At 38.9% G+C, this 20,023-nt stretch overlaps 2 protein-coding genes across 15 annotated transcripts in view; both read left to right on the top strand.

Annotated features, from left to right (window-relative positions):
* PROM1 (prominin 1) overlaps positions 1-9,140 on the top strand; it is a 60,958-nt gene extending 51,818 nt beyond the window's left edge. For 5 of the 14 annotated variants that reach the window (XR_010439998.1, XR_010439991.1, XR_010439993.1 and 2 more), the window contains 9 exons: positions 249-275; positions 614-667; positions 2,084-2,164; positions 2,253-2,321; positions 2,856-2,948; positions 4,119-4,234; positions 4,649-5,381; positions 7,401-7,441; positions 7,662-9,140. Coding sequence is in view for 5 of the 14 variants with exons in the window: in XM_064711823.1 (XP_064567893.1) it covers positions 614-667; positions 2,084-2,164; positions 2,253-2,321; positions 2,856-2,948; positions 4,119-4,234; positions 5,313-5,381; positions 7,401-7,419 (501 nt within the window). In the remaining 9 variants the exon portion in view is untranslated. Of the gene's footprint in view, positions 1-248; positions 276-613; positions 668-2,083; positions 2,165-2,252; positions 2,322-2,855; positions 2,949-4,118; positions 4,239-4,648; positions 5,382-7,400; positions 7,442-7,661 lie in introns of those variants that run through there. The other 9 variants (XR_010439999.1, XR_010439997.1, XM_064711822.1 and 6 more) reach the window with 7 other exon arrangements.
* Positions 9,141-11,235: 2,095 nt separating this feature from the next.
* On the top strand, positions 11,236-12,624 carry FGFBP2 (fibroblast growth factor binding protein 2). Its single transcript, XM_064712414.1, has one exon. The coding sequence runs from the start codon at positions 11,582-11,584 to the stop codon at positions 12,170-12,172; it is 591 nt and encodes a 196-aa protein (XP_064568484.1). The 5' UTR covers positions 11,236-11,581; the 3' UTR covers positions 12,173-12,624.
* Positions 12,625-20,023: the final 7,399 nt, after the last annotated feature.

Below are 20,023 nucleotides of genomic sequence, written 5' to 3'. Positions count from 1 at the left end.
GCAAAAGAGCTGCTTTTGCCTGATTTTGACACAGTCTTGTGTAGTGACAAGCTGTGACTCTCCTGCATGTTAGGTGTTGCTTTTTCCTCCACACATCATGAAGACTTTTAGTTTATCCTAGCATCTGATATTGTGTGTCTGTATCACTTGCAGAAAAATACTAGGTCTTCTGGTCCACTCTGATTCTATGCTGTTCTTTCCTAATTAACTCCTAATTATTCTCATCTCTTTTTTCTTTTACAAAACTGACTGTCAAGAAATATGTTAAAGCTAGGGTAAGTGCTTTTTCCCTTCAGAAATTGCACAGTATAGAATTCTCTGAACATTTGGGTCTGAGTTATAACTGTTCCATCTTCCCTCCAGTCTGTCTTAATTTATTATAGCAGCTAACTTTAGTTAAATCACTGCTGTTGGTGAAGTACTGATTCAATGATTAAACCCACAATGTATTAATTTTGATGCAGCTGTTGTTACTGTTGTATACAATATGATATGTAATACTAATAACAAAATAATCTATAGAAGATCAAAGCATGAATATAAACTTAAAACAGGTGAGCTCTTACCTGTAATAAGTACTTGAAGTTTTTTTTTCTCCCCTCCTTTCCAATAGAGCACTTTAAATCAGAGCATTAGGTTACTGAAGAGGACATCATCTGAGCTTATGGTAAGCTTTTCTTTCTGGCAACAGGAACATTTTTGTGTTTTAAATCCTTTTGCCACATATGCTGGGCATATATTTTCAGCAGAGTTTTCTTCTATTTCTAGCTGTTCCATTATTGCAAGAGATTGTAATGCACTGAGGAAGTAATAAGGATTTAGATCTCTCTCCTGTGTAAAGGTGTATTAAAAAAAAGGAAATTTGAGATGGTTTTGGGAGTATGAATTGTAACGTGAACTGTCAGGTGATAAAATAGGCTTCAGTGCCAGTCTGTACAGTGTGTTATCTGTTTTCCTCAGAATGTAGGGATTTCTTTTCTAGAATCCTTGAAAGCAAAACCTGGAGGGAACAACCACAAACACAATGCAAAAGTACAACTGACATAAGAGAGCTGTGTGATTCACATCCTTAACCAGCTTTTGTTCCATGCCCAGCTCCCACTGGGGTCTTTTTCTTTAGGTTTTGCTTGTTACGTTCCTGTTTCTGCACCATCAGCCTTGCTCTGGGATGCTGGATCTGTCGAGAGGCTTTTCCAGGGCAGCTGACATTTCCCCTCTCAGTAGTGCCTGCCCCACAGTGAGACCAGCTGGCTTTGCTCTGCCAGAGAGTGAGCGGCAGGATGATTGCTTTCCTGGAAGGAAAGCTTTCAGCCACCAGCCTGCCTTGGCTCTGGCAGCAGGAATACAGCCACCCTGTAGCACAGTCATAGTCTCAGCAGCTTTATGGGCCATACCCACCTTAGTGCTTCTCATTACAGTTGTCACCCATCCACAGCAGCAGAGCAGCTAGGTGTCTGTTAGAATCTGTCATTTGAAACTGGGTCAGGAGGGAAGAAGCCGTGATGTAAGGTGTTGAAAAGAAAGGGGTGATGTTTGACTCTAAAGTATATTTAAGAAACATCTCTATGTGTTCAGGCTCCGTGTACACTGTCCTTTGTGTGTGTTCTGTGAGAGAATTTATGGGGGTGTGAAAAAATACCTCAGTCCTTCAGGTAGTTAGAGGCATATTCTGGCTGTGCAGAATCCAGTTCAGTCATTAAGAGTTGTTGTGATGGTACATGGCCCACTGTTTTCTTCCTGTTCACTTTGTGTGTCTGTACTGTATATATATATACAGACATTGATTTAAGGAAGAAGAGTGGGAGATAAAACCTATCCTAGTATATAAATTAGTTATGTAGGTTCCAGGAAAAGATACCACATCATAACCACTGACTCATCCTTTTTCACAATGAGACAATATTGAGATGATTATGAGTCCTTAGGCAGGCTCATGTTCTGTCTGTAATTGCAATTTTGTCAGGTTTTGACAAGACAGTAACACTGGTTTATCAAGAGAGTAGGTTCCTAGCAGTGGCCATAGAGCCATTGCCACAGCCTGAAGGGGATTTGTTTATATTAAACACCATCTCTTCCTGTCCAGGTTAAGGTGAAAAATGTCATTAGTGCTGTTAATGCTGCCCAGGATCTCATAAATAACAATGCTTCTCAAGTTATTGTCCAGGTAAGCTCCATTTGATCAAAGTACATTAATTTATGATGTCACAGAGCTAGAGGTTAATTTGCTTTTGTTCTTTTTGATCTTGTCCTAGGAGACAAAAAAGTACATGGATACCATAATTGGCTACTTTGAGCAGTACACTGAGTGGGTCAAGGAGTCGGTAAGGCGCATTTACTTTATTGAGAGAAGCTGTGTTTAAGAATAAGAAAGCTAAATAGTATTAGTAATAAAATCAATAATAATTATAATAATAAAGTTATTTTAATAGTTATTTTGATAAAACAATTTGTTTTATTGTTTCAGGTTTTAATACATTTGTTCTTACTGTGAGTGGGAAAATCAGTCTCCTATAGTTTTGTTGCATTTACAGAATGAAATGATGAGTTATGTTGGTTGGAATGAAGTGCAAATTTAACAGTATCATTTTCAGGGCTAGCCTGAAATCTACCATTTTTGAGTACTTCACTCAACCTGACCCTGCATAGTTCAAATTGATGTCGTTAGCATCTTGTTTTACTTTTCTCTCTTCAGCTGCAGCCTTTGAGAAAGTAAGCTGATGTTTAAAAGACTTTCAGTTGATAGCATATCCTACTGTTATTTATTTTGAATTTGGATAGAGTAAGACATAATAATTTAGTAAACTGTAGCTTAAGAAATTTTAGAGCTTATTATTTTATTCTGTTATTTTTTTCAGATCTCAATGGAAGTAGCAGCATGCAAGCCTATTGCCAATGTGATAGATACAGCAGTAGATATTTTTTTATGCAGCTATATAGCTGATTCTGTGGTAAGAAACATTTTTTTACTCAGAATTTGGGCATCAGGGGAAACCTCTTTCAACATACATCTGTGTTTAATTATTCTGGCTTGACTATTCTGAAGATAATTTATTATCACACAAAAAGTTATGCAAGGACAATGTTCTGATCTGGATCAAGTCCAAAGTCCAGAAAGCTGGACTTTCTGGATTTTCAGTAAACTTAAGCTTCTATTGGCAAGAATTCTGTAAAATTAACTGACTCTGAAACACATTGAAATGGAAAATGGAAAAGCATAAAGACATGAAGCTTCATTTGGAAATGTTGCTTACTTACAAAGGTGAGGTGTGGGCAGGAAGTAAGTAGAAAATACCAAGGAAAAACTTTTTCAGGTATCTTTCCTGAAATCTAGAAAACCTGAATAAGTTTGTATTACTAGACTTGTAGCAGACAGATCTTGATTAATTTCTGTATGTTGGAGACATTGAGCAGGACTTGTAGCAGGATAGAAGGGAAATACTGGCTTTTTTATCTTGCCAAAAGGACTTGGAAAGAAGACAGCATGTATTAAAAGTAAAGTAATACCCATGTGTCTGGAAGGTACCTAAAATGCCTCCTAAACTATTACTTAGCTTTATGGCACTTTAATCAGATCCTAATCCCACTACAAATAATACATGTAATCAGCCAAAGCCAAAACACTCTGGCCTTGATAATGCTTAACTGTGAAGTGTTTAGTTTTGGTAATGCTTAACCATGAAAACCTCCCAATCTGTGTTATTCTCATTGATTAGTTCAGACATTACAGAGCTTCTGTTCTTCTTTGTGGAACCATTACCCCTCTGGTGAGAGATGGACCATGATTCCCCTGATGATAGAACTTAGCTGAGTCACTTGGAAGTCAAAAAATGCCTCCAGCCAATACAAATCAAATTTGAAAAATCATCATTTTAACACCAGGTGATAACTCAGTTCAACTGTATAATAATGAAATTAGTTACACAAACAGGGCCGCAGTTTGCAAGTTATGAAGCACCTTAAAAAAAATGCTGGAAACTCCTGACAAAAACTGCAAGAACTAATTTCTACTGTGTTCTTGTGGTAACGATGGTTAGAATATCAAGCAGGAGTTTGGTACTTTACAGATTAGTTTTCTCCATGACCTTTTTTCCTTGATTTTTCTGTTGCTTTTATTTCAGAATACCTTCTGGTTCGGTTTGGGAGGCTCTTCGATGTTTCTAATTCCTGCCATAATTTTTGCTGTAAAACTCTCTAAATACTATCGGAGGATGGATACAGAGGATGTTTATGATGAGTAAGTATATATTCCAAAACAAACTAAATGGCAAATGGATTAAAATGTTTTTTCTAGTGTTTCGTGTGAAGGCTCTGTAATTGTTAAACCTGTGCTCCCAGATTAGAAGTGCATGTTCATATGTAATGCTGCAGGTTTGGGTCAGTGCCTGCAAAGTGCTTCCTGCAGGGGGCCTTTGGTAGCCTTGACTTGCCATGAATGCAGAGAGTGCTGGCTCTGACTTTGAGAGTCTTGTGCCAGAATGAGGTCTTTAGAGCAGCATTTATATAAATAAGCTCCAAATGTGCAAGTTACTACCTTTGCTAAGTAACCTGTTAAAGTGAATTGTGCCTGATTTGTAGTCTCCTTTAATTAATTATTTGCTTTCTTGCTGTCTTAGTTATTCCTAACCAGTCTTTCCTTTTTCAATTGCAGTTCCTCTGTCTCAGGGACTTGGCATTTTACTTTATGATAACTATTCTTACGTATTTTCCTGTCAGTTTTTTACTGTTTTCTTTTCTACTCCTTGTTTTGCTCATTGTTCAGTTAGCCTGTGCACTGCATTTCTCCCATTTCACAGTGGTTGTTTTTCATTGCACATTCACAAGTCAGTAGAGCAGAAAACAGGCATATACAGCTGAAATTACTCACTTATTAGAGTCTAGTTAATTACTCCTCCTTTTCTGTGTTTTTTTAGTTTCAAAAATATACCCATGAAAATGTAAGACTTTTGCTGATATTTATTGAAATTATTTTATTAATATGGGAGGGTTTATATTTTTAATGTAACCTGTTACTTCAAAAGAGGTAACATGTTCTGTTTCTCCAGACTTGATAGATTATATTAGAGTCTCCAACTCAACAAGAATAGAAAAATAATTAATTGATTTTTGGAGAAAATGAAAATACTATAAACTATAAAATTATAATTATGTCATAACTATTGAATGTTACAAAGAAAAAGTTATATTCTATTGTAAAGACACAGTTTATCTTTGCATATTATACCATCATCCATGTACATGTCTTAGAAGCCATATTGTACATAGTGCATCTTATAGTTAACATGGTCTTTCTTGGTGTATTTATTTTATTACAGTACGGAAAATGGTAATAATGGTTATCATAAAGAGCATTTATATGGTATACACAATCCTGTTTTTACAAGGTAAACCAAGTCTGAAACTGCATGCCTTCATGTGTCCTTACTTCAGTGTCTCTTTTAATCACATTTCCAATTTTCTCCATGCTTTAAATGAATTTCTTAATTCTCTGGAGATTTTTTTTGCATGATTATTCACTATAGCAAATGCAGTATAATGTATATTTCTCATATAGTTTTTACTTAACACCAGATATAGAAGTATTTTCCTGCAATTTAGCAAAGTAATTGGTAAATTTGATCTTAAAATCCATGTAATCAGGTATTTAGTCAGCACAGTGGTTGGTCTTAAATTAACAAACCTGTTAAAATGCTCTGATAGCAGATGAAAGTGATAGGATGGAAATGCATCCTGAGTAGTTTTATTTTGTAAACGGTGAGAAGAGATCTCCTGTGTAAAAGGCAAGGGTTCCAGGTATGCAGGAAGCATGAACATAGAAAATGAGTGTTTGTGCATGGGTAGGACTAGAATGAGGGAGAAGCTCAGGTTATGTTCAAAAAAAGGAGGATATTGGAGTTACTTTCTGCCTCTGCAGCTTCTGTGCTGTAAAACATGAGCTAGCTGTTTCAGTTTCCAGGGGGATAATACTCTATATCCCACAACTTCCTTATTTAGTTTTGCAAAATTTGCAAGTTGCTTAAGAACAGTTTAAATTTATTATTAAAATCTGTAGCTCACTGTGCCTGCCTTTCCAACTTCATTACTGAAGGTATAGGCTGAGTGTTTGTAGAGAAAATAGCACTGTGCTTTAAATAACAGGTGAATAGAGGGAGCTCAAAGTTTGGGTCTTGGGTGATTATGACAATGAGGATGGCTATTACTATTATTTGGGACTGTATTTTACAATAATTATTTACTGACCAAATCTGCATTCCCTATCTCCTTCTGAAGGAAGTCTTTATATAAGAATATTTTTAGTGATATTTATGATCACAATTTTTATGGTCTGCTCTGCAGCTTAAGGGTGCTTACTCCCCATTAACTGATGAGGAGTTTAAGTCCAAAAAAATCTCCATTGGCATATCTAAGGACTTTCCATATTTTACATAAGAGAAAATTAATAATTTCCCAGGCCTTAGAATTCCTTTTCAGATCTTTGAATCTTTAATATGACTTTTAATGTTCTTGAGGTTCATAGCATGTTTTCTTGCAATATTTCAGTCATTGATAAATAGTTTAATTCAGCATTGCTGAACAACCTCAAACTTACTAGCATAAAATGATCTTTTACACAAAGATCCACTAGTTCAATCCTGACTTATTTTGATAAAATGCTAAAATTTAAAGATTCAGTTTGATGCAGTGCTGTCTTCTGATGTGCTAATTTGAGGTAATTTGAAAAACTGCTCATTATGGCATATATGCTTTGAATTTCTCAGTGTGGCATTCCCATATGAATAAAATCAAATTTCAGCATACTCTTTGCTTTTATGGTATCCTTGATTTTTCTCATTTCCTGCAAATTACTTTTGGATATACTTTGAAAGACGTTGCTTTGATTAGATCTCTGTACACTTATACTTTTGCAGGTTTAAGGAGTGCCATAGGGTTGGGCTTGGGGTTTTTTTATCCTTCAGAATCAGCTGGATAATTTTGCTGAAACGAGATGCAAATATTTTTATAACAGTAAGATATCTAAGTACAAGTAAGAGCTACATGAGGTATATGTGTCTCACACAGGTATTTTTATACTCAGAGACACAAATAACCTCAAATGCAGCCACCATTTTTGTGAGAGCAAAACATGAGGCTGGATTAAATTTACAAAAGAGGGGTGTTGAATGGGCAATCCAAGTATTTATTTCCACAATGAAATAAAAATAACCTGAGAGGCTGGTGGAGAAAACCATGAATCTATTTCCTCTTGTTTGAAAAATACTTGATTAAATGAGTAAAGCATTGATACTATCTTAGGCCAGCTGAGCTTGTCTCACCCAAGTTAGACACAGTATTTCTGTTCCATTGGTGGACAAAAGAAAATAATGGGTTTATTTAATGTGTTTTTTCTTCTTTTTCTCGTGTAGCTCTGTGGAACAGTGGTAGCACATACTGGAAATGTTGAGGGGTAAGTAATAAATCAATTCTAGACCTATTACTACTTTACTATTTTAGGAAGGCTGCTCTGATTGCTGCAACAGGAGTATGCTGTAAGGTCTAAACCCAAGAAAAGTTATTCAGTCATATTGATGTTTGTACTAAAATATATCCCTTCATTGTGTTTAAATTAGATAGAAATGCAGTCTATATAAATTTTTTCCTGAATTGTTTTTTGTTCTTATTTCCAGGCTATATAAATGAGGCTCAGGACTCTTCTATGGGAGTGCATCATTGTTCTTCCAAGGGTGTTGGCATTTCCATTCATCTGACAGATCCTGAGCCACTTGTTTTATGTCAGCTGTACTGTAAATCCCAAATGTACTATTGAATGTTATGCCATAAACTACTGTACAGAATATTTTGTGATCAGGGCACTGCCTCTCAAATACCACTGTTCAAGGCTTGGATTAAAATGTTTTTTTGGTTTTTTACTTTTTTACACTGGGCTTTCTACCTTACATCACAGTATATGAATTAATTAGATTAACAGCCTTTGCCTAGCAATTCTCTTAAAACTGTTCAAGTTCTTATCTTAAATTGTTGATTTGTGTTAAATACAGTACGTACACGTTTACATAAAAATACATTTTGTATACCAGAGACTTTTGTATATACATTTTTCTTAAAACTTCTAAGTGTTTAGTTAAGATTTTAATATTGTATAATACTCTTCACAAATGAATTTACCAGCATGATCAGTGTTGCTGTTTGGTGCTCTTGAATGACTACATTGGACTAAATTTGGATTGTAATGGGGTCCACAGTGTCTCTTTGTGTGTCTGAGAAGCTCAGTTGCAGTTTTGTCAGTTTTGTTTTCTCCCTCTATTCTTTTCTTTTTTTTTTTCTTTTCCTAATTATTTAATATTTAGTGGGTTTTGCTGTATAGACCTGAAAGGGACTTTTTGGAGAAGTTTGTTTTTAAACTTTGGGTGGGAGGGTTTGGGGGTGTGTGGGATGCATAATATAGTGAAAAAGCTAAGCTTTCTAGAGTTCAGTAGTACTCAAAAAGAGCATGAGGGATGTCCTATGTTGGCAGTTTTTGGAATGCTTTACCTTCTCTAACTTCCTTTTCTTCTTTCACACCCACTTCTGTAATGTCCTTAATAGTATCACTGTGACTCTTTTGGAGGCAGTGGTAGTATTTTTGCTAAATAATACTATACTGTGATTTACAATATTGAAATTCAAGTCTGTTTAGCAATTGGAGTTAACATTTGTACTGTTAGAGTTATTTCACCGAATTTAGGCAAATGGTTGAATTGCTGAATTAGTTAACAGTAGACTTTATCAACAAGGCCAAAACTGTTACCAGTGTAAAACCTTCTGGCAGGTGAAGTAGTTAATATATTGATCTAAAATAGTATCTCTTCATCTATCAGTATTGTTAACTTTGTTTCAGACAGGGTTCATTTTCTTGAAGTAGAGATAATCCTGTACATCATTATTATAATTTTAAAGAAATGCTGAAAAATGATACCAGTCTCTAATCTGGAATAACCTTAAATTTTTCATTTTTATGTCATAAATGGAAACATTTCTAATTGACAGTATGTAGCATATGTGTATATGTAATGTTCAGAATTGCAGATTTTTAAAAGTTTCTATTTTTAATTTGAGAAAATATTCCCAGTTCATTTAAATAAAACAGATCTTGCTTAACTACCTTATGCTTGGTTCTCCCTTGTTTTGTTGCAGAGCCATCTCTCAGAAGGGCTGCACAGAGTTAAAAATCTTATGAGAGTGAATTTCTTTACCCTGATTAAAAATCTTTGCTACATTTGACTTTTACAGCAGGAAGGACTGGAAGAACTTTGACTCTGGGTGAGGGAGCTTCCAACTCCCACCAAGAATGTGAATTATGCAAAGGTGGTAGGATTCAGGCTATGAGCTGTGCAGGACACCTGTTTCTGTATGGCACTGGCAGCAGAATTAAACATTTGCTAGTTCTTCAGCTCTCACAGTTCACTGCTGGCATCCTAACTTACCTTGTTAAAGGGCAGTTGTTTTCTACTGATGTGAGAGATCACAAACTGTTCAATCTGAAGCACAAGCAGGCAGGACTGAATTGTCAGATTAGAATGAGCCAAACACTTGGGGGGAACATAGCAGCTGTAACACATAAATATATTTGAGTCCAAGCTTTGATATTTCTCCTTATCCTTGTGGTTTATTTGTTCTCATGATTAGACTTGAAAAACTTTGAGAACAAGAGATCTGAAACTGGTATAAATTAACTTTTGAATTGCTTTGGACTCTTCAGCGAATCTAAAAATTCTTGGTCCTGTTGTGCATAACAAAGTGTAAACGATACATTTTTTTGTAAAATATTAGGAGGCATTCAAGTGCATGCAGCAGGGATTTGAGGTGGGTAACAAAATTCCTCTGGCTGGCTGGCAGTAGGGTGAGAAGAATCCCCAGAAAACAATGGAAGAGTGAATGGTAAATGCCATTCTTGTCCTAAGACTTGGCTGGAGCCCCACCACTGTGCCTGGAAGGAGAGAGGAGAACTAATGGAAAGAAGCTAGAGATCAGGTTTCTGCTAAAAAATGTTATTAAAATAGCTGTGGAGAGGGAATGAAAAGAAACCAAGGTTATTCTCTCTGTCAAATGGTGTTTAGTCATGGGAAGCTGATGGCACACTGACTGGAAGAGCAAGGTTAGGGTACCCAGAGTGGCTGTTCAGGTGGCTGCTGCTTCGAGCAGGCAGCTTTCAGGTTGTCTGGGCTGCCACAGCAGCAAGGGACTCTTGTCCCTCTTCTATTAATGAAGCTTTTGTTGTTGATGATGATGTTCTGCTTTGCCATCTGTGTTAAAAGGAATGGTTTTGCCCCAGTATTTTGTTTAGCAGTACCTAGTGAGTGACTAAACACACAAACTGCTGTTCTGTTCCTTTACGTATGGGCAGTCTCAAACCCAGGGTTTCCAGCACCCCACAGTTACTGCAGCATTCCTGGACAATCCAAGAGCCCTTTCCAGGAGCTGTCAGGTCAGGCTGGCTGGAGCAGAGATGTCTTTGGAAGAAGTGCCTAGTGGGGATCTCACTACCCAGAAAAGTACTGTGGATTGCCACAGCAGGAGAGGGATTTTTCCTCATGGTCTTCTGAATGCTAAGGGAGTTACAGTGATTTTTTTTCCTTAGCTCTGTTTTTAGTTAGTGCAGCAGAAACTGCTAGGACAGGATTCTGCACTACAGTATTTCTGTCCTCCTGCCTTTGTTTTACAGCATTTTTACAGCTCACTTGTTACAAACAGGAAAATATCTGTTTAAAAAAAGAAAGTGATGAAGTGCAAATACCTGTCTGACATGCTCTGTAGTCTGTTCCCTGCTGCTGAGAACTGTGATAAGTTATTCTGCTGTCTTGCTATGTTGGCTAGAAGTGATTGGTGGTGTGAAAATGATCATAAAACTTCCAGATGTTTGGTATTTTTTAGACTGGTAATACCTTATTTTGCTTAAGCTTTATTTCTTTTCTCTGTGTACATATGTGGCTCAAAGAATGTGCAGCTGATCCTTCCATGCATCCCCAGTGCTTGTCATGTGTGAACAAAAGGAAGAGATAAAGTTGCATCCTCACTGTGACAATCCACAGAAAGCCCATCCCACAAATCAGCTTTTTTACCAGGACACTTACACTACCAGGACATTTATAATCATCCAGATGCAGAGATTGCTTTGGTACTTCTATCTTTTTTTACTTTGATATCATCTTACAAGCTCTAGCATGAAGATAGCTATAAAGCAGCTGGAGAATGGAAAATATCTGTTAAAAATCAAATATGACATGTTCATCCTGCATAGGAATGTGCTTCTCAGTTATACAACTGTTGTTCTGTGTTTTAACTGCATTTACAAGACTTGTCTTGTTACCTTCTTGGGACTTCACACTCCCAAGGTTCTTTCACACTCCTTCAGGCTATAAATTATGGGCATTTGCCTACTGAAGTGTGATTTATTATTTTCATAAAAAAGCCCAACCCTTACATCCCGTGTTTAGCTGGAAAGAGGCTTCTTTGTGCACCAAGACTTTAAATTGTGAGCAGCCATTTACTCACTGCTTTTACTTCTCTGGGTCGTGTTGTTCAAGGATCTCGGTTCCCTCCTCTCACCATGAAGAGTTTTGCTCTCCTTTTGCTAGTTGTGATCTGTGGCATGGGAGGACTGGGACAGAAGCTGAAGCCAAAGAAAAGAAGCAATGGTGAAGAAATCAAATTTCGGACTAAAACCAAAGATGTTTGCACAATAACCACAAGTGGCGATGACGAGGAGATGAAACTTAGAATTGAATGCAAAAGCCAAGGCTTGTCCTACTGGTGTGAATTCAGTGGCAAGCCATCAGTCTGTCGTGCTTTCAGAAATAACCCAAAGATTTACTGGAATCAGATCGCCGCAGAACTCAGAAAGGTCCCGCACGCTTGCGAACCCATGGAAGTCTTGAAGACCACCATGTGCCAAAAGGCTCCCCCAGAGGCTCTCATGAGGCAAATAGCTGCTGGTATGGAGCCAGAAGAGATAGCAAACCAGGGAAAATCAGTCCAGAAAGCCTCCATTCCTATGAGAGAAGCAGGGCAAAACTCTGACTCAGCCCAACATGGTCAAGGGTCTGAAAATGAAACAGAAGCAATGAAGCTGGCACGGGAACACTGCTGGGAATCTCTGCATGGTGTCTGCTCCTACATCATTGGCATCCTTAGGGGCTAAGGGTTTGCTTCAGGTAAAACTCATCTGGAAGCACAGCAGAATATCCCTGAGAGTAATTCTATAATTTTATTTTTCTTTTTGAGGGTCTCCAGGATGTGGACAGGGAGGTGCTAAGCTCACTTGCTAAAATCTAGCATTACAAGGCTTTTGGGGGCTGGACAGCTTAAATTTCCAGTGATCCATATTGGTTCAGGACTCCTGTAAAACCTCCTGTGAGGTCTTCAGTATGTACAGACGTGTTTGCCCTATCTGTTATTAATCTATGGTATTTCAGTTCTAACTGTTTGAACTGGGCTGATTTTTGCCTTCTGTCACTCCTTTCCTCTTGTGCTGCCTTCTGGATTTACACCAGGGAAGTACAATAACTAACAAATGCATCATATCCAGCCAAATGCATCAGTTAGAACAAACTGCATTCAGAGGCTGAGGGAATAAAGCTTATTCATCAAAACTGCTGGTTAATAATGAAATATTTTAATCTAAAATATTAGTTCATAAATCCCTTGCAGAAAACCCAAGTGGACTGTCTTGGTTTGTGAGTCTGTTACTGTACAGCAATAGGGGAACACATGCAGGCTCTTGTTTGGTAAGTCTCAGGTTTTCAGCCAGCATTTAAAAAGGCAAAGCCCTTTATTGCAGAAGTGATTGGTTTTATATCCACTTCTGTTCCAGCTCAGAGAGAAAGCCAGGAGCTGATAAGTGGACTTGGCAAACTTGTAAGAAATGGGAATATGTGCAGTGTGAGCTGGCAAGTGTTTAGGCTGCTAATGATAATTTATGCCTAATACAGCAAAGTGACTAATTTTCTTTTTTTTTTTTTTTTTGTTTTGCAGAGCAGTGGTATTACAGCTGAAGGAGGGTCCTTGCTGCATTGTAATAATTTAGACATAAGAATTTTGGTTAAAAATCAGTGATTTATAGAAATCTTTTAGCTGTTTTCCTTTTTAAAGAAAAAATGAAACTTTTTAACAGCTCTGAAAAATTCACAAAACTTGAGTGACTGTGCTTAAAGTGTAAGGATGAACTAACTGCCCTTAGGTTTGTTACACACCTAGGTGTGCTGCATTTATGTAACCCAGGATCTGCTTGACCTTGCATAGGTTTTTGTGTGTACTGACTTGCTTCAGTTTGTTAGAGATGAAAGCTGTTAATGATGATACAGTTAGTGCAAACAATAAAAATAAGATTTTTTGAAAAGTTACTTGGTGTGCTTTCTTGAAATTTTAACAGGTGCTTTTTGTATAAAGTCACAGTATTTGACACTTGTTTCTTAAGAGATTGTTGGTAGAATGTGTAAGAGAAATGAGGGGTCTGAGTCACTGCTTTCCCACTGTGAACAAGTTTGCATGAATATTAATACTTTCAATGTTATGAGGTTTATATTACAATAATGAGTTTATAATGAGTTTCAGCCAGCAGGAAAAAGGACCTGTAGAAATAAGAGAGTAATGTAAGAGTCATTCATGTTTTCATGTTTTTGAACATAGCACGTGAAAAGTGTTCACCAGTGATGCATTTGCAGAGTTCAGTGTTACCAGGATCTGTTAGTGGTACTATTAATGTTTGGTTTCAGTAGATATTCTGAAAAGTAACTTACCTGGCAGCTTGGGCACTTGCCTAAATCTCCTCAAAAAACAAAACGAAATCTAATGGCCTTTTGTCATATTACAATGCAGTCATGTTCAGATTATTATTTAACAATGATTCCTTTTGTTCCCAAGTGAGTTTGACAGCAGGGATGTGCCTGGAAATTCTTCATACTGTAGAATTTAACAGTGCTCTGTGTTTGCCTTGCAATGTTTCTGCAAGGTATTGTTGACTGAAGTACTTCTGCAGCTTTACTCAGATTTGTAATTTTCACTACACAATTCCAGATCATGATTGTCCAATCATTAAACTTTATGCCTTGTACCAAAAACTTGAAATCAATTTCTTTCACCTAACCTCTTGATAAATATGGAAAAGAATAGCAAGTCATGCACACAGGATCAGAGCAGGAGGTTGTATGTACAAGGCAGAAATATAATTTGAATGCAGATAAAATGTGTAAGCTGTGTTTTTCTCTGCCATGAATGCAATGTGGTTAATTTTCATTTGTGATCTCAGTTACCATTGCCAGGCTCTTGTGCTGTGAGTGAAAAATGTAGTAGTACACCTACTCACCTAATTCTGTCATAGAAATTAAGTAATTGTCTGATTTGCAAACATGCACAAAGCATCAAAGTGTTACTAGGGAACTGTTTGTAATGTTAAGGGGAGGTTGAGGGTTTTCTTGAGGTGTGCTTTTAAATATTTTTAAACTCCTATTATATATGATGTAAAATCCACTCTGCAGAGTGAGTATTTTGCAGTAGTATCCACAGCAGGAATGACTTCAAAAATGAGACAGTGACTTGCATTGGGAGAAATCCGGGACAGCTGGTCACCCACCATACTGTTTGTGGGAGAAAAGAAGAGGTTTCACCTGTTCACCAAAAGAACATTTTCCCCTTCATGCCATCTTCTCTTTGTGTACACAGTGAGCTCAGGAGGCAGCAGAGTTGTCTGTCACTTTGAAGAACTGTTGATATAATCTAAAATTTGTGGCCATCACTAATTGTGCTCAGCAGAGGACAATGTCACACCCCAGCACGCTGTTTCCCAGGGAGCTTGTGTGTTCATTTCAGTAGAGCAGGGCTCTGCTGCAAAGGGCTCCTGTACTCTGCTGCCTGGAATGACCACCTGAAATTTCACTGTTGAAAGCAGAAATTCAAGTCTTGCACCAAAGGCTTCCCTTTAACAAAATGCTTTTTGTAACATACTCAGGACCATGGTTAAGTACCACCTTTTAGAAAGAGGTGAAGGTGATGCATGCCATGGATTGCATTTCATTGACAATGCTATGCAAGCCTCAGTAAATCACTTAAATATAATGATCTTGTTTCAAAATGTTTAAAAATTGGATGTTAACTGAAATACCCCACTTCAGTGTAACAGCACTGTGACTGTATTGTCTACATTGCCATGTAATTGTGTTTAGCACCAGAAATGTACAGTCATGACATTTCAGTTTCCTTCTGAGTATGAAAGTTCTATTCATTGATGAATAGAGACGTGTTTGTGGTGAGTTTAGTGCAATCTTTGGGTGCCTCATGAAACAATGAATGCAACTTGCTGTTTCATTCCTTTTAGGTGAACTAGCTAGTCCTGTATATGTAAGTACTTCAGGAAATCCATCCAAGTGCAGGTGGAATTGTCTTTATTTTCCTGACAGAGGAGCAGCAGGCAAAAAAGTTTGTCTGGATTCCTGCAGGTGGGGAGACATTTGGTACCCAGGCCTGCTATTTCTGCTGTTAATTCAGTGCAATATAAGCTATCCACCTGCCTGAGAGTCCTCATGTTCAGGTTTCCAGGGAAGCATCCCAAGTACTTGCTACTTTGATAATGGAAGCCCCCAAATAAAAAAGCAAAATCAAGCATTTGGAGAACCTGTGTATGCAAGGGTGTGTGTTTGACACACTAAGTTAAGATCCAAAAAAGACTGGAGTGAGTCTAATGGAGAGCTGTCAAGATGGTCAGGACTGGAGCACCCTCCTGTGAGAAAAGGCCAAGGGAATGGGTTTGTTCAGCCTGAAGACTTGGGGAGGAACTTAATAGCCAACCCTCCATCCATGTGAGAAAGGTACAGAGAATACAGATCCAGCCAGAGAATACAGCCAGTGTGTGATAGGAGAAGAGATGCTGGTCAAAAATTCATAGAGGTGAGGTTCTGATTAAGTGAAAGGGACAACATAAGGAGGATAAATGCAGGATTCCTCAGAGCTACTCTGGAATCTCCATCTGTGGAGCTTTTCAAGACCAACTGGACAAAGTTTAAAGCAGCATACTCTTGAGTTGATGTCAGCTGTGCAGTAGTGCACTCTGGTGTTTTCTGAGAGAATTGTTTAGGTGTGTTCTCTGGTCATTCTTGCATTGTTTGCAGCATTAGGTTTTGCATTCTTGATTTTTCAGTAGATGTCATAGTTGATATGACATGGATTTAAGGCAGATACCTCTCACAAAAAGACAAGGGAAAAACTAAAATTTCCCCAAAGTTTCCCACTGTTGTTCCTGCTTCTGTAGAAACTTTGTGTTTGTCTCTTCGTTTCTGTTTCTCTTGCTGTTGCTTTTCCTGGTCTCCACTTTCTTCTTGGAAGCCACGCACACCACAGATTTTTTTTTAATTCTCTGCTTTTCTTCTTGCAAATGAGAATTGTTCTAATCAGACTTCACAGATCATTTTGCAGTGGCAAAAAGTTATGTGGACCATACATAGAAGTGGTATATACAAGAACAGGAGTAAGAACTCAGAGTGGAGGAAGTGCAGTCAGTAGATGACAGGACATTGATATTATCTCACAGACATGTTGTTTACTTTCCCATCTTGAATACAAATTAAACTGCTTGAATGACAGGCAGGAGGCCAGGTCTGGATTCCCAGAGCAGCTATGCTGCTGTATGTACAGAGCAAGAATAAATTAGGCAGATGTGTGATGTGGAGAGGAAGTTGGTGCTCCCCTCCCTGCCCTCCTCAGCGGGTTATGGAACTGTTTGTGTAACCCCTGCTCACCACAGCCCCCTCCCATGGGGGCTCCTGCTGCCCCAGGGCTCACAATGGCCGTAGTCAGGCAGGGAAACAGAGGTGTCCTTTGAGATTCTGCTGGCTGCAGATGTAAAAAACCCTGCATTGCTCTGTCACTGCTGCTGTGGCCCCTAAAAGTTAATGTGCTGGTGCTGACATTGGTCGCCCCTTTATTTGTCTTACTGGTGTAACATGAGGGCACTCCAGCAAATGCAGCTGTAATGAAGTGTGGAGTGTGCCTAGGGACTAGGCTAGGAGCTCCACAAGGAAGGAAATGGTGAGCAAAATTCAGGCTCTGACCTCTCCATTTCCTCTGCCAAACAGCCCAGCAGGAGCACAGGAGTGCTGCCCCCATCCTCCCCTCTCACCCCACTCCAATGTGGGTGCTCTCAGAGAGACACTGAGAAGACCCCCTGTTTCTTACACTCCAGAAATTTACTGTGTGTTTAATACAAATCTCCCATCTGAATGCAGCAGTGTTTCTCTGGTTTAGTTAAGTTTATACTTAATTAAAACCATTACTCTTCACTTCTTTCTGTTCATTATCTGAAATATAATGTTTTGGAGAAGGAACAAAAAGCTGATAAGGAGAGGAACAAAAATAATATTTAAAACCTAGTGGCTTTATATTTTAAAAAAGCTTTGTACAAATACTAAGCAGCTAGTCTGGAGTAGCTGGCTCAATTGAGAACACATTGATGGGTTAAAAGGAAAGGGCCTTTGATGATGCCAAGGTTTCACTGATTATTCCAAAACTAAAATTTACAAGTGTCTATATGGCAAGAAGACAGCAATGAATACAGTGGCTTTTACCCTTTATGTAATACTTAAATAAATTATGGTTTAAATTATTTTGTGAGATAATTTCATTAGTTTTGTTGACCTTCAAAAATCTCTTTTTGTCTTTTCAGAAGCTGTCCAAATGTTGCAGTTTTTATTCTTGATCCTGTCTGGTGTACCCCATCTCACCACAGCAGTGGGTCAGCCACTGAGCCCTGTTCTCGTGTACACCATACAGAACACTTCAGTCAGCAGCTTGACCTACTTTGGAGCAGTTTTAGACTTTTAGTGGTGCTGAAATCAGGCAGGTCTAAGGGTACTTTGCTGAGCTCAACTACACTGTAAAATACCATTGTCAAAAGGAATTGGGTAGCTCCATTTATTTTCAGATATGAGGTCAAATCCTGACCTAGCACCACTGTTCACCAGTAAACCATATCCCCAGGTGCCACATCCACATGGCTTTTGAACACTTTCAGGGGTGGTGATCCCACCACTTCCCTGGGCAGTCTGTATCTGTACTGTCTGTACCTGTACCTGACCAACCTTTCAGTGAAGAAATTTTTCCCAATATCCAATCTAAACCTCTGGCAGAACTTGTGGCTATGACCTCCTGTTCTGTCTCTTGTTACCTGGAAGCAGAGGCCACCCTCACCTGGCTACCACCTCCTTTCAGGTAAAAGAGTGATAAGGACTCCCCTCAGCGTCCTTTCCTCCAGACTAAACACTCCCACCTTCCTCAGCTGCTCCTCATGGAACTTCTGCTCCAGGCCCTTCCCCAGCTCCGCTGCTCATCTCTGGACATGCTCCAGCCCCTCAGCATCTTCCTTGTAGTGAGGGGCCCCAAACTGAGCACAGGATTTGAGCTGTGGGCTCACCAGTGCCCAGGACAGGGGGACAATCACTGCCCTGGCCCTGTTGGCCACATTATTTCTGAAACAAACCAGGTGTCACTGGCCATCTTGGCCACCTGGGCACAGCTGGCTCGTGTTCAGTCACTGTCACCAGCACTCCCAGGTCCTTTTCCACCAGGCAGCTTTCCAGCCACTCTGCCCCAGCCTGTGGCACTGCCTGGGGTTGTTGTGACCAAGGGCAGGACCTGGCACCTGGCCCTGTTGAACCCCAAAAAATTGAGCTCAGCCCCGTGATCCAGCCTGTCCAGATCCCTCTGCAGAACCTGCAGTCATTTGGGCAGTGTCATCAATCATACACATATAATACTCACTATCTAGTAATTAAAGATTGTTTTAAACAGTTTATGATTCTGAAGGCTGTGGATGGGCAAAGTGGGAAGTGGTTATGGGAAAGCTGTTCTTTAACAGATACAGCTTTCAGCCCTGTTCCCAACCAGCAGGTTTGTTAACTCAGGTCCTCTTTACCCACATACAGGAGAAAAGTCCCTGAATTCCCTGATGGCATGAAGCAGGACATCAATGTGAGAATCCTCTACACAGAAGAACAAGTAGAATTAAAAATTAGTAAAATGTTACTTGGTGCATTTATGTTATATCAGAGGGGAAAGTGGTAATTTGAACCGGAATTGGAATTGCAATGCTGCACCTTAAGCAGTGATATTCTGACGCACTGCTTTTCACCCATTTTCAAAAAAAATGTGGCTGAAAAGAACAGAATTATTCTAAAAAAGTCTTAAATATTTAGAATATTGCTAGTTCTCTGCAAAAACATTAAAAATGCTTTAATACCCAATGTTTAGGACTATTAATTTCTTGTCTGTTGATGGTCTCCACATGGAGGAGCTGTAGAGTTAGAAATGATCCAAGAAAAAACACTTCAGAGACATCATGTCTTCTCTAAGCTGAGCAACCCCCAAATTTATCATAAATGTTGAGGTATGTGCATCCTTTCAGTTTTTGCTGACCCTGACAAGTTGCACTAAAACTCAGAAAGATGGATCAGGAAATTCATTTACTTTTTTTCTTTGGCTTCTGTTCACCACATACCTGAACCTGCTGAGATCACTAAAATGAGAATGGCAAATAAGATTTTCCCATTTCCTTCTCCTTTCTTTGTGCTCTCAGAGGCTGTGTCAGATGTGGAAGTGCTGGAAGCTGCCAGCCCACACAGCAGCTGTGAAATGCAGACTCTGTGGTCATCATTCTGCCTTGCTGAGCTTCCAGCAGGAGTTTTCACAGCCCTTTCCAGATGTGAGCCCTGGAGCCTTGCAGCTTATGCTGTGTTTCAGGGATGACCCAAGGATCATGGAGGATGAACTTTATGGCTAATCCTGCCAGTGGTCATGTCACATTTTGGAGCTGACCTGCCTTGTGGACGGATAGCTTGTGTTAGCCCAAGGGCACTTTTAGCTGAAATAGCTTCTTCAAAAGAAGAAGGAATAATCTAACTCAGTCAAATAGTTGTCCCAACTGTGACTGCACCTTCCTGTTGTCTTTGCTGGGATAATGCTGAGGTTTAGGAGCCAAGGCAGTGTCAATCAGCTTGGACATCAGCAT

The sequence above is a fragment of the Zonotrichia leucophrys genome, chromosome 4 (assembly GCF_028769735.1).
Source record: "Zonotrichia leucophrys gambelii isolate GWCS_2022_RI chromosome 4, RI_Zleu_2.0, whole genome shotgun sequence".
NCBI lineage: Eukaryota > Metazoa > Chordata > Aves > Passeriformes > Passerellidae > Zonotrichia > Zonotrichia leucophrys.
The sequence above is the reverse complement of the archived record's forward strand: the minus strand, read 5'-3'. Positions and strand labels throughout refer to the sequence as shown.